The sequence below is a fragment of the Triplophysa dalaica genome, chromosome 2 (assembly GCF_015846415.1).
Source record: "Triplophysa dalaica isolate WHDGS20190420 chromosome 2, ASM1584641v1, whole genome shotgun sequence".
NCBI classification, from domain to species: Eukaryota; Metazoa; Chordata; class Actinopteri; order Cypriniformes; family Nemacheilidae; genus Triplophysa; species Triplophysa dalaica.
The window spans coordinates 19,001,535-19,014,814 of NC_079543.1; the positions used below are offsets into that span (position 1 = coordinate 19,001,535).

Genomic DNA, 13,280 nt, shown 5'->3' on the forward strand with positions numbered 1-13,280 from the left:
AGGAATGTTGGCAACCAAACAGCATTGACCCCCATTGACTTCCCCTGGATGGATAACAAACCACTGTGACATTTTTTTTATATCTTCCTTATTGTTAAACTGATGAAAACGTTATCCAAGTTTTGAGTGATGTGAGGGTGTATAAATGATGACAGAATTTATATTTTTGAATGAACTGTCCCTTTAAGTCCAGTAAGGCAAATCTACGATGACATTCTCAAGAATTATATTTTCCCAACCTTGTGGCTTCAAACTTTTTTTGTCACAGCATTTCAAAGCATGGTCAGTAAATAAATAATATAATGACACTCTGTAGAATTGTGCGCTTCAAACTTTGTGGCTTCCAACTTTTCTGTCACAGCATGACAATGCCCCTGTGCCCAAAGCCTCATATGGAAGATCTTGTCTGACCAGCAGAAAGACAAGAACTAAACCCAACAGGACAACTTTGGAAAAGTCAGAACGCCGACTGTGAGCCAGGCCCTATTACTCAACATCCGTGCCTGACCTTCCCTATGCTCTTGTGTCTGAATAAGAGCAAATCCCAACAGTCATGTTCCATCCTGAAGTCAAATACTTTGCTGGAAAAGTGAAGCTGTTAATGCCAATTCCGAAATGAAGCATTCAACAAGCCCAATATCTGGTCTTGGGTGTCCACAAACTGTCTGCCATATTAAAGAGTATGAATTAAACCTCTAGAAGTTCGTCTCCAGGGCGGATGATTCCCGACTGTCCCACTGGACCCTCCGGCAATATAGAGCAGATATAATGATGACCTTCCTTGGTGTCCAAACTCACACCTAGACCACTGCTCTCACTGAACTTCTCAACCTGAGCCACCTGCTCAAACCCAGATAACACTCATGAGAAAGTAAATATAAAGTTAAACACATTAAGTATATTAAACAGCCTTAATACCACACACAAAAATCAATAAGGCAAATTAACATATACATTTACACACTCACCATGATTTCATATTGAGGGCCCAGTTTACTTTGCCACATGTCCTTTAGTTTTCTCTCGTCTTCCTCAGACAGTTTTTGTACTAAAACATGAAAAGCAATTGATAGACATGAACACTTACGACATCATCACAGTAGAGTACAGATCAAGAATTTCCACAAATGTCAGTTGCATTCTAAGGTGGACAGTACTTTTACTCTCAAACACATTTTCTGCACTCAATTACAGAGTTTATTTAAAAAATATATCTTTACCTTTTACTCAGATTTTTTTCACCTTTAATACTTCAAGACATTATTAGGACAAATCTAATATTTTCTTCTTCTTACTCTATTATTTTACACAAAAATTGTACTTGAGTAAAAATGTATTTAAGTATAAAAGGTAAAAAACACTTTTATTTTTGTAGTCAAGTAAAAAGTATAGTATATAGGGTGACCATATGAGTCATTTCTCCCGGACGCGTCCTTGTAAGAATTCGCATTTGCGTCTTCTATGAGTCGCATTTGTCAACCGCATACGTCATCGAGGTTTATTATTTCAGGTTTTATTTTAAAAAGACAGGAGTTATATTTCAAGGTAAGAATGACTACAATGATTATACGTCTTAAGCGATGTTAAATGTAAATTGTATAATAATTTTTACTGAAATGTGAGAACCTCGATGACGTATACGGTTGACAAATGCGACTTGCGGAAGACGCACCCAAGTCCTGGCAAGGATGCATCCGTGAGAAATGGCTTATAGGAAAGTGAAAGTGACCTATTTGTCAGGTATGGTGACCCATACCCGTAATGTGATCTCTGCTTTTAACCCATCCAGTGCGTAGTGAACACACGCACAGCAAGTGGTGAACACACGTTCACCCGGAGCAGTGTGCAGCTATCACTGCAGCACCCGGGGAGCATGTAGGGGTAACGTGCCTTGCTCATGGGCACCTCAATCGTTACCTGCCTGCCCTGAGGATTGAACCAGCAACCTTCTGGTCACGAGTCCGACTCTATAACCATTAGGCCACGATTGCCCCTAATATGGTCACCCTAATAGAATATACTTTATGAAGTATTTTTTTCCAAAGTAAAATAATAGCCTACTTGAAAAATTTACTTGAGAAGAGTTAAAAAAATTGACCACTTCTTTGTCGTGTCATGATAATGCTAATAATGCTGTTGCGAGCATGTTTTTTTGGTTTGTTGTTTTATCTAGAAGGCTTCTTAAAGGCACAATATGTACGATTTTTTTATTAATGTATCCAAAAACTAAGCATCCAGTGTGGACAAAATGTTAAAATATAATGGGTTCTAATGCGTTTCTAATGTCTTTTTTCTTTTTGCGTCGTGTCCGGTGTAGACACGTTGATATTATATCAAATTGTCGCCTCTAGAATGATAAGGTTCTGAAATCATATTTTTTGGTCAAAATTAAGTTATTCACCTATTTACATTTTGTTATGTTTTCTTCTTAACATTATGTACATTTTGAGACTTTTCAAAAAGGTTTTATCCAAAACGTGTAAAGGAATGAAAAAACTTTGAAGCTCAACATATCAAAACTGCTCAGAATGTAGATAAAACCTTATAATTCCAAGAAGAAGACAATATTTGAATCCAAAGAAACTTATTTTTACCAAGTACAGTATAACTTGGCTATTCATTCTGTTCCTGTTACATCGTGTGTGCATTGTTCTCCGTCGCGGTTCAAAACCAAAGGTGTGTTTGACTTCATGTGCCTTTATCTTTACTAAGTTAATTCAATCATGCTTATTTTCTTATTAACTTCAAAAATACCAATCCAGCTCAAACCAACCTATAAAAAGCATGAAAAATCATGCTGTTTTAAGCAGGGTATTGTGAACATGTTCCACTCCTTCAAACTGAAGAAAGTATCAGAACTTTTTCTGTGGTAATCACCAGCATTGCACAGATGCTCTCCACAGACATTAAGCTGTAAATAACCTACAATATTCCTTTAACACAACATGTTCTGTTCTTACGGGATGACTGGTGGTTGCAGTTCTCCATCTTGGACTCCAAATAACAGGTTTGCTTCGACTCAACTGTGGTCAGAAAAAGAACAAACAGAAATGGAAGCAATTATTAGATTTGAGGAGGTAAACTTTACAGATACAAAGAAAATGCATGAATAAAACACAATGTGAGTGAATGAAAAAGACCAGAGGTTTCACTAACTGCTCTCTCTGTTGAAGTTGAGGTCATGTCGCTCAGTGTAGAGAACTTTGCCGTGGGGCAGCACTGACTTTGGCTCTGGTAGATGGGGGGGTGGAGGAGGGGGCAGGAGATCCATTGGTGTCAGGGGTCTTTCGGAGGTTGTGGAGATTGTGGGGGACGCTTGTGTTCCAGATTGTGAGTTCTTGTTCAGAAGATAGACCTCCACGTGTTGGCCAGTCGAATCCAAAATCTCCTCTGCCATTGGTTCACCGCAGTCATTCAGACTCTGATCATCCACCTGACACACACAAACAGACTTATCAATATTAGTAAAGACATCTCATACTGTATGGTTTTCATACTAATATATACCTAATACCCCTGCAGCCTTTAAACCAACCCTCATCCATATCTATTAAAATTGTTAGATTTATAACAAAACATGGCAATTTTGAGACTTTCAGTGAAGGCCACTTCCAGTAACTTCCCGAAAAAATTCCAAACCTACACACATACACTTGTTAAAGACTACGTTCAGACTGTCAATTCAAATCCGATTTTTAAGCATATCCGATTAAAATCCAATCACATTAAGCAAGTGTGAGCAGCAAAAAGTCACATGAAATCTTTTTTACAAATCTGTTTCAAGCTTCATTCAAATGGGGTTTGAGATCCTACTTAAATCACTTTTCTGGAAATCCATTTAGGTCTGAATGCTCAGATCGGATGTGAGAAGCTTTTGGCTTACGTTACGTTTTCGTGCCACATGAAACACCACATAAGCATGTCAAACGTCAATGGAGATATAAGGTTGCTGTGTAGTTGTCTGTCTGCTCGAGGAGCAAGTGGACTGAATAAAGCCGCGCATAACAAATAGTAATCACATGTCTTCAAATTGTAAGAAAAATGTACCATGTTTAACTCTACACAGCGCTGCTTTGACTGACCAGCGTATGACATCATGATGATGCGAGAGTGACACAGAGCAGTGTGCTGTGGAATCGTTTTTGCTGTACTTAATGTCACTGGTCGGTCTGCACAGCAACGTATGAAGTTTAACACTCCCTGTTAACACCGTTGCCAAAGAAACCAAACCAGATATTGCAAAATCGAGAGAGCACAACGAGACACTCATATACTCTGATCAATAATTAGATCTGGCAATCAATTTTAAATTGACATGAACAAAAATTTGGGATTTGGGGTGACAGTCTGAACAAAGCCGAATTGTATTATGTATATGATGTTTATATGTTTAGTGTGATAAAATCTTTTCCTAAATACATGTACTGTTGTATTGCTTAAAAGTGAATATGAACCCACATTATTTGATGTTTGAATAGAATCTTTTTTTTTTTAAATTTGGGAAAATGAAATTTTAGGAAAATACCTATGAATAGTAAATTCAGAAAAACTGAAAATTATTTTGAAACGGTCTTTCTGCAGCTGTGAATTTGATGTGATATGAACGTATTATATTATATATTGTATATATTAACACATTGCACAATTTTTGTTTTTGGCAATAAAGGGATTTGATTTTGAGACAAAATACCCCAAAATGATTGAAAAATTATTTCATAATATTTATTTTCAGGAGAGTTAACAGATCTTTAAAGACATTATAATTGCATTTTCTCAAAAAATTCTAATGAAAATGTTACTAATGGATCATTAAGCTTAAGGTTTAGTGTTTTTAAACGCTTTGTAACAGGCCTACTGATACCAAAGCAGTGTCCTGGTAATTCTTGCTCAAAAATAGCTAAAAATAGTATTCACATACTGTGGCTAAGTCATTGTTTTCTAAAACTAATGACAGATTTGCACAAACACACACACACACAGACACACACACACACACACACACACATTCAGCAATGTAATTAATCAAACACGCTACTATTCAGCATAAGATAAACGCTACAATGCAAACTGTCACACAGCATTCTCATGCGTAAACACGCATACAGTGTAGTTATACTATCAATAGACAAATCAAATCACAGAAAAAGTAAATACAACAAAAAATACTCACAGCGACAATGTGATCTCCAGTGTGAATCTGTCCATCACTCTCCGTCCTGCTTCCCTTTAATATACTCTTTATTACAAACTCACCTGCCTCTAAAACTACACACAAGGACACAGAAAATAAATACATTTCGTTAAACCTTTTATTTAGACAATGTAGCTGTTTGTTAAATGTGGACTTTTATCATGTCTCATCAGCTGACAGGAAAATAATCGTGTTAAAAGAAAACAATACTCATAAATCATACCTGTGTCCAGGTTTTCCGTAGACTTAGCGATGTTGACGCCCAAGCCGTTTTTGGCTAATCTTTTTCTACTGAAATCGTTTTCCTTTCGCTCTGCTGAATCCTGTAGAAGGATCATCCTTCATTTACAGTTATCAACTTTTGATTATTTTGCACTTTCAAAGTCGAAATACAGTGATAGTTTGGCAGTTTGGCATTAAGATGATAACAATGTTTTAATCAAGATTAATGACTTACACAGTGTGAATAAAGTCACAATTTAAATACAAACTCTCTCTCGCTCCTTTTGCAGATTGTATTGACTTTCACTCACTCAACCTCCAACCCCTTGTGTGTTAACGCCAATTAATGTCAATCACTGCATCTGTGATGTGATTTTAACACAATTCAACCAAACAACTCTTTATTTTCTCACCATTATGTAATTCCCTTCAAATCACAATGAATATGCACAGTGAATAATCACAGATGCACACACAGCGGAGCAGAAGCCTTGCACCTGTCTTTTCCGCACCTGAGTGTCCTGTTGTCGGGCGATCGGGGAAGAGAGGTCACCATCAGCGGTGGCGATGAGAAGTTTCACTTTGGTTCCGGCAAGATGAAGCTCCTGTGCCACCTCCTCAATGCTCATGGAGGACACGTCAACATGACCAATCTGGAGGAGCAGATCACCACTACGCAATCTGCCATCCTGTTTACAAATGCACACCTGCAGGTCAGGACTCTCTATATAACAGCATTTAAACTCTGAATGTGAATCTTTGATGATTTTATACTTTTCCTGCTGGACCTTCAGGTAGGATGGTTTTAACCATGGTGCCGGTAGTCCTCCCTCCCACAATGCCGAAGCCCAGGCCTGATCCGTCGTTCTGTAACTCGATCAGATGAATCTGTCGAGGCTGTGGGAAAATTTGATCAGCGGCATTATAAATATGTACAGCTTGTGTCCATTTCATCTTAACTGTTCGAGGTTAGCAGGTATTTTTACAGTGGACTACACCCGCATGAGAGTGAGACTTTCACAGCAATCACCAAACCTAACAAGTCCAAGTCTGGGAAAGCCAATGTATAATCCTAAATGTACTTTACTTATTGTGGGAATGTAATTAAATTAGTCAATAAGATCAAACAAGATTTGTGCTGATCAAGCAAGTATTGATTGGCAGTTATTGATGCACTTCAATTTCCCATCAATTAAAAATGTGTTTGATAATTTTTCTCTCAATATTAATAGGGTTCAATGGCTGAACTTAAGACAAATACTTTTATCATACAATATCTTCCCACTTTACTGTAGAACATGTGCAAACCATGCTGCTTTAGGGTCACAACCTGAAAGTGTAATGTTACGTTTTTGTAATGGGAGTAAACAATGTATTATTTAGTTGTATCTCATCATTTTTGTCATTCAAATGGGTTAATAATCATACATTTTATTATTTCAACAGAATATGACAAAGGCGTTCATTTTCCCACGGTTGCCAGATCTGTGTAAGAAAAAAACAGCCCAATGGCCAATCAAAACTAGCCCAAAACTAGCCCCACAACCCCAGGCCAAATACAAAAAAACTCCCAAACCTAAAATACATATTTTACAGTCACTGTTTTGCATTAAATGAAATCGAAAACAAAAATGACAGATAGACTGCCATGGTTTGAACAATCAACCTGGAGTTTTTAGAAAGATTTATGATTTAATGTGAAATGTGACAAAGTCAGCATGTTTTATTTGACCACTTTAGCTGTACCATCAGATATAAGTGACTGTTTAAACTGCCATAAGCGGGTTTCATTCACGCACACAAGGCCAATCTAATGTTGTTTTTTAACGCATCCTTTGTTGTTTTCATGTCACAGACACCCGATAAACCATTGCAGTCTATCTGTCCTTCCGGTTTTCTGTCCACCTCTGCCTCGTTTTCGATTTCAACATGGCAGCGGAGTGAAATTAGTCTATAGCAAATAAATTGTCCTTGAAAATACTAAAATTTTAACCCGCGGAATAAAAAACAACCCGAAAGCAACAAAGGTAGCACAATCCTGTGGAAAAACGGCAGACAAGGCAACCCATCTGATAATGATAATGTAAATATGAGCACTGGCCGTGTTTTCTTTCTATTGAATTTTATGATAGTTCATCTATCTAATATATAAAAAAATATCAGTTCCCAAAACAAAAAAGAGTACAGTGTTAAGTGATAAAATGTTACGCTATAATTTTTCAAAGCCAACTACTTTAAGAACTAATGTGATGTACATACTACTATATATCAGATTTAAAGGAGCCTTACTCTGAATTGTTCAGCAAGACCAGAGAGGTTTTTGGAAAGAGAGACAGTGTGGCTCATCTGTGGGGGTTTGGCCTCTGCAACTGGTCCTCTGGCTACAGTTAAGGTTACAGTGGAGGAGGCTTCCTGAAGAATCTTCACGGCCTGTTCATGCGTCACTGAGGAGTCAATCAGCTTGCCATTGATTGCCAAAATCTGATCATCCTCACACAGGCGTCCATCACTGACACAGGAAAAGGGAGAAAAAGTGTTGATATCATGTAAATATATATTCATGAATTATGCAGCAGTGAACAATCCAGCTCTGACCTTTAATAATCTGTGACGTTTTGCTGTATTTGCATTTTTGTCTGTTATACTTTACCTGTCTGCCACTGAGCCTGATCGAATCTCCTGTATGAAGATACCATGACCTCCGCTGCTTTCGGCATCCACGGCAATAATGCGGATGCCTAAAGCACTCTCTCCCCTCTCCACGTCAAAACTGAGAACGGTCCGACCCTGATCAAAAGAGTGAGGGAGAGTAAAGTTGCATTAATATTGTTTTAAGAGACGCAGTGTAGAAATCATATTATTTATGAAAGGATGCGAGAACAGCATGTGACAGGATACATCTAACGTATGTAAGGTGCTTTGATTTTGTTTCATGATGACAGTGTTTATAAATAGCCTACCCGGGCAATATACTGCAGATGTGAAATGTCCTCTGCGACGCAGGGGTCAAAAGTCACTTGATTGGTGGATCGGTCATTGCTTCGCTGGGCAGAGAGGTAGGAGTCTCTGTACCTCAGCGTGCAATTGGGCTGAGAAGCATTCACAGAGTCCACATCATCGCTCATAGACTGGGACTGAGGCGTCATGGGAGAATCCTGTACAAACACAGAGCCAAAAGGATGTAGTTAACTTGTTTTAGTAAATTGTCACCAAGCTGTATTTTACACATTTTGATGTCTCATGCTTCATATCTGCAGCATTATTCCATATCCGAGTATGATTTGTTTTGTTCAGCTTGTCTTTGTTCATCATTGAGTCATGCTGATGAATATGCTTTAACCCAAAAGCAGACTGTTTAAAAGTCCAGTGTATGAAATTTAGCGGCATCTAGCGGTGAGGTTATAAATTGCAACCAACGGCTCACTCCACCCCTCCCTTCCGGAGTACAACGGCAGATGACACAGAACTAATATGTCGTCAAGTTGTCACTTCTTTGCCGAATGAGATACAGCATTTACAAAACGCGCTCTGTCGGGGGATTTGTCCCTTTAGAGCTACTGTAGAAACAACATGGGGAATTCCATGCAAGAGGACCCGCATTGTTTGTAGATAGAAATTGCTCATTTAATAACATAACTCTTCATTATGTAGGTTCTTTACACATCTCTGAAGACAAATATGTATGTTATTTTGCATTTCTGACAATAGATCCTCCAAAAAATGACCTGCTGAACCTTTAACAATGTAGGCCTATACGTGAACTGTGACTGTGTGATACCCATACTTGTACTTTTACTCATTTTCTCATCTAAGCTTAACTAAGCGCGGAGTGTATTTGTGGATGTCTCTCTAGTGTCTGTGTGTGAGTCTTGCTGAACCCAGACTCTCTCTCTTACTCAGCACAGATTTAGTGGTCAGCCCAGGTAAGTAGCTTATGCAGCCTTGGTTTGGTCCCTGGTGCAGTTTTCAAAGAATCATCTATCTGAATACATCACACTGTCTCTCACAACAGACTTTCTGTATTAACCTTGCAGAGAACATATACATTTTGTAGACATTTTAATTACTTTTCACAGTATGCAGTCACATACTGAAAAAGCCTTTTGTCTTGAATATGTCTTTATTTATACACGTATAGTACTTAAAATATTGTGGCTGAATAAATATCACAAAAATAAAAAGCAATGTTAAGTTAATAAAATCGAATAAAATCAATTAACAGTTTTTCCCGTAGGACATATAAAAAATTGATAAAAAAGCAAGCAAGAAAACGTTATTTATAAAGCACTTTACAACCACCGAAGTGGACCAAAGTGCTGTACAGAAAAATAAATAAATAAAGACGTATATAAAAATGAGATATAAAAACATCACATATACTCAAAATGTCAACATCAAGTTTTAAAAGTCAAGGAGAAAAGATGTGATTTGAACAAAAGTGAAGAAGACTGTCACATTTAAGGCAGGTTCCCCTCTCAGCTTACATTTTGTTTTAGGTATCTAACAGTTTATCAGCTGACCTGATTGAACGGATGGCCATATGAGAGTGTCGCAGCTCAGAAATGTCGAGTGGGGCAAGACCAGTTAGTGCTTCAAAAACAAATCAAATCATTTTAAAATTGATCCTATAAAGTATATATACTACTAGTGAAGTGATGTTAAAATGGGAGTTTGTATTTCTGAGTTCCAGTTAAAAGACATGCAGGAGCATTTTGCCCCATTTGCAGACAAGTGACCAAAGACCCACTAACCCCCGCATACAACACATTACAGTAATCCAGCCGATTGGTAACAAAGGCGTGGATAACTGTCTCAAATAGCTCTCTTGAAAGAATTGGCTTTATCTTGGCCAGCTGCCTCAGTTGGAAAAAGCTTGATTTACCGACTCCCTTGATCTGGCTGTCGAACTTAAGTCATGGTAAAGTTGCTCTGATACTCATAAGTGTCGTGATTAGTTTTAATATTCGAACCAACAGCCAGTCTTTGATGCACATAATAACATGTATAACGGGTACTTGAATTTTGGGTAATGTAAAACATGGCAAATGCAATATAAATGCTTAAACTGACATGTTTGGCGCGTTGACAAAAATAAAGTCATTTTTTAACAAAGACAGAAGTTGTTTTGATGCAGTGGTTTTTGAGTTGTTGTTTAGTAACAAAAAATATTAAAATTCATAACAATGCAGATCTTGTTGTAAATGAATAGTGGATATTTTTTTTAATACTTTCCTTCTTTGATTGGGAAATGCACCTTTAAACAAATTCTTAAATAAGAAAATGACAACAGAGAACGTAAATAAAGAAAAAGGGATCCATATGAAGCCGCACATACTGTATTTCTGATATACTGTATAACTGAAAGAGCTATGTCTTCTTATGGCATTTTACGGATAGAGTGGTTCAAGAAAAACAGAGTTTCAGCAACTGGATACTCTCGTCTGGTGTCTGCTGCAGCTGCTTCTCTCATTTTGGCCAGCTAAAGGATTTTAAGACCATCAATTGTGCTTGTACCTTATAACACCGACTTAAACACCCACTGTGTCTATTTTCCTGATGGTATCTGTGGAGCTAAATGATCTGAGGTGCTCTTTGGTTGCATTGAAAGCTTGGGCCAACATTGCCTATTTTCAAGATAAGATTTCCCATCCTTACGCTGCACTTTAGACACGCACACAGACATGCACGCACCTACACACACGGATACACACACACCTATCTCATACGCTGTGAACCCAGACCACCTTTGTGACTTCTTACCCTAGCACCCTTGAATAACCCTTCCCCCTCATGTCTCTTGGGCTCATATGACCTCTTTACATGGTCCGGAATTTTGGTCCTCTCATTCATGATTCTGCAGAACATCACACTAAAATATAAGCTCAGTTAGCACTTCCACACACTAGCTAGTTCTATTATAATGTCCAATTGTTAGGTCATTGCATCATATTGCATATAGGGCTCTTAATAAATCTAAAGAAAATATTATATAAATAGAATTCATTCAAATAATTAACATAAACAGTTAGAGTGTAAGTTTTAAAAAGATAATATATTATGTCGTACTAGGTGTTTTAAAATTTAATAATGTGCTCTTTGTGAATGGCTCCATAATCATTCTGTTTTAGCGGCTCTGGCAAGGCGAGTTTCAGGGTTTCTATTGATAACTATGGCAACTTTTGGCCCTGTGGGGAAAATAAACTTTCATAAAACGCACTTTTCACACCATCAACAATCAACACTGTTGTCTCAAGCCGATTAAATGTGTTAACAATGTTCAGCAGTGTACATATACATTCATCAAAAGAGGATTTAGTCTTTTTTTAAGCTTTCCGCGATAGTGTCATTTCCACCAACGCATACATTTGGCATGCACTGTATAGTAGGATAATAATGTTTAGTAGGATTCTATGGTGGAAATTACATTAAAAAAAAATGGAATGACTTGCTAGCCTTTTCTGCATTTGAAAAACAATTAAATCATATTATACAAAATATACATATATTTAATATTTGCCTTAATGTTTCTGCTATTTTATATAAGATCATATTCAATTTTAAACACAATCTTTACTCAATGATAAACCAATAAAAAATGGCTAAACTTATTGTTATGGTGGCACAAACAATGGCAGCACAAAAAACTGATAAATGTTTTTTTTTAATAAAAATCCTTTTATATATTTTTATGGACAATAAATAATGTCTTATGTTATTTCCTTGTATGTTTATTTTCATATATTTAAATGTGTCATTGTAATACTTCTATTAAGTATTTTTGTATTTTCAAGTCTGTGCCTGGGACATGGTTAAAGCAATATAGAACATATACATAAAGCCAAAACAGTATTGATGTGATGTTCATATAACAGAAAGAAAAGCTGTTTAGCTTCAATAAAACTAAAACTGAAAACTAACAAAGGCATGCTTTGCATTTATTAGCCTAATACTTCAAACTTGAATTACCCCAGTTGCAGGATTTTTTGTTATCTTACTTTTGTAATAATTTTTTATAGTTTTTTTTAACCAATACTAATAAATATTTTCACTGTTGTCATCATGTGCCTGACATGTAGTCAAGAAAGTGGTAAGTAAAAGCACTACATAGCAGAATTTTTTACTACATGATCGGTTACCATGGTTATGACATGCAGTATATCCAGCTGTTGTATGCCATAATTGTAGCCCTACTTAGCCAATTAGATGTACTTTGTACTTCATTTTATGATACTAATGGCACAGACATATGCATTTACACGATCTAATCTGGTTATTAAACTATACATAGCAGAGCATATTTCAATACCACATTGTGGAACGGTTCACTATTATGTCATGACGTCTCTTGCAGCAATGTAGCATATCTGATTTTTTTATGTCATATAGTGATGTTTGATACAGTCTCTGACCTGCTGTTGGGGTTGCTGCTGTCCAGTCTCTTGCATGATAAGTATCTGGTGGAACAGAGGGCTCTGTAAAACACTCTTAAGCAGACTGAGTTTTTCCTCGGTAGGCATTTCTCCTCTTTCCTTCAGCTTGTTCTGCAAACGTTCCACTGCCACCAAAGCACGCTGTGTGTCTATACACACACACACACACACACACAGTAATGGACAAAGTATTGAGAAAATGAAGTATTTTTTAATGTTTAAATATGATGACATATGGCAGACTGGGGGTGTAAGGATGACAATAAAATCAGTACATACCCATCATTTTTAATTCTTTGAATACTTAGCTACTGTGCTCTAACATCTGCGAAAACACATGGACAGTAAAGTCATGTTAGTTCCCGATGGGGAAAATGTGCAACAACAAAAACAAACAGATTTGTCCCTTTCTAAGTTTACCCAAGAGGCTTTGTAAT

General features: G+C 37.0%; 1 protein-coding gene across 1 annotated transcript in view; it reads right to left on the bottom strand.

Moving 5' to 3' along the window:
* si:dkey-92j12.5 (multiple PDZ domain protein) overlaps positions 1-13,280 on the bottom strand; it is a 36,952-nt gene that overhangs the window by 22,676 nt on the left and 996 nt on the right. The window contains 13 exon segments of the mRNA XM_056740349.1: positions 694-840; positions 969-1,048; positions 2,961-3,023; positions 3,157-3,433; positions 5,171-5,265; positions 5,415-5,514; positions 5,926-6,102; positions 6,188-6,310; positions 7,748-7,922; positions 8,064-8,200; positions 8,374-8,568; positions 12,823-12,992; positions 13,123-13,168. Of these exon segments, the coding sequence (XP_056596327.1) occupies positions 694-840; positions 969-1,048; positions 2,961-3,023; positions 3,157-3,433; positions 5,171-5,265; positions 5,415-5,514; positions 5,926-6,102; positions 6,188-6,310; positions 7,748-7,922; positions 8,064-8,200; positions 8,374-8,568; positions 12,823-12,992; positions 13,123-13,129 (1,746 nt within the window). The 5' untranslated portion in view covers positions 13,130-13,168.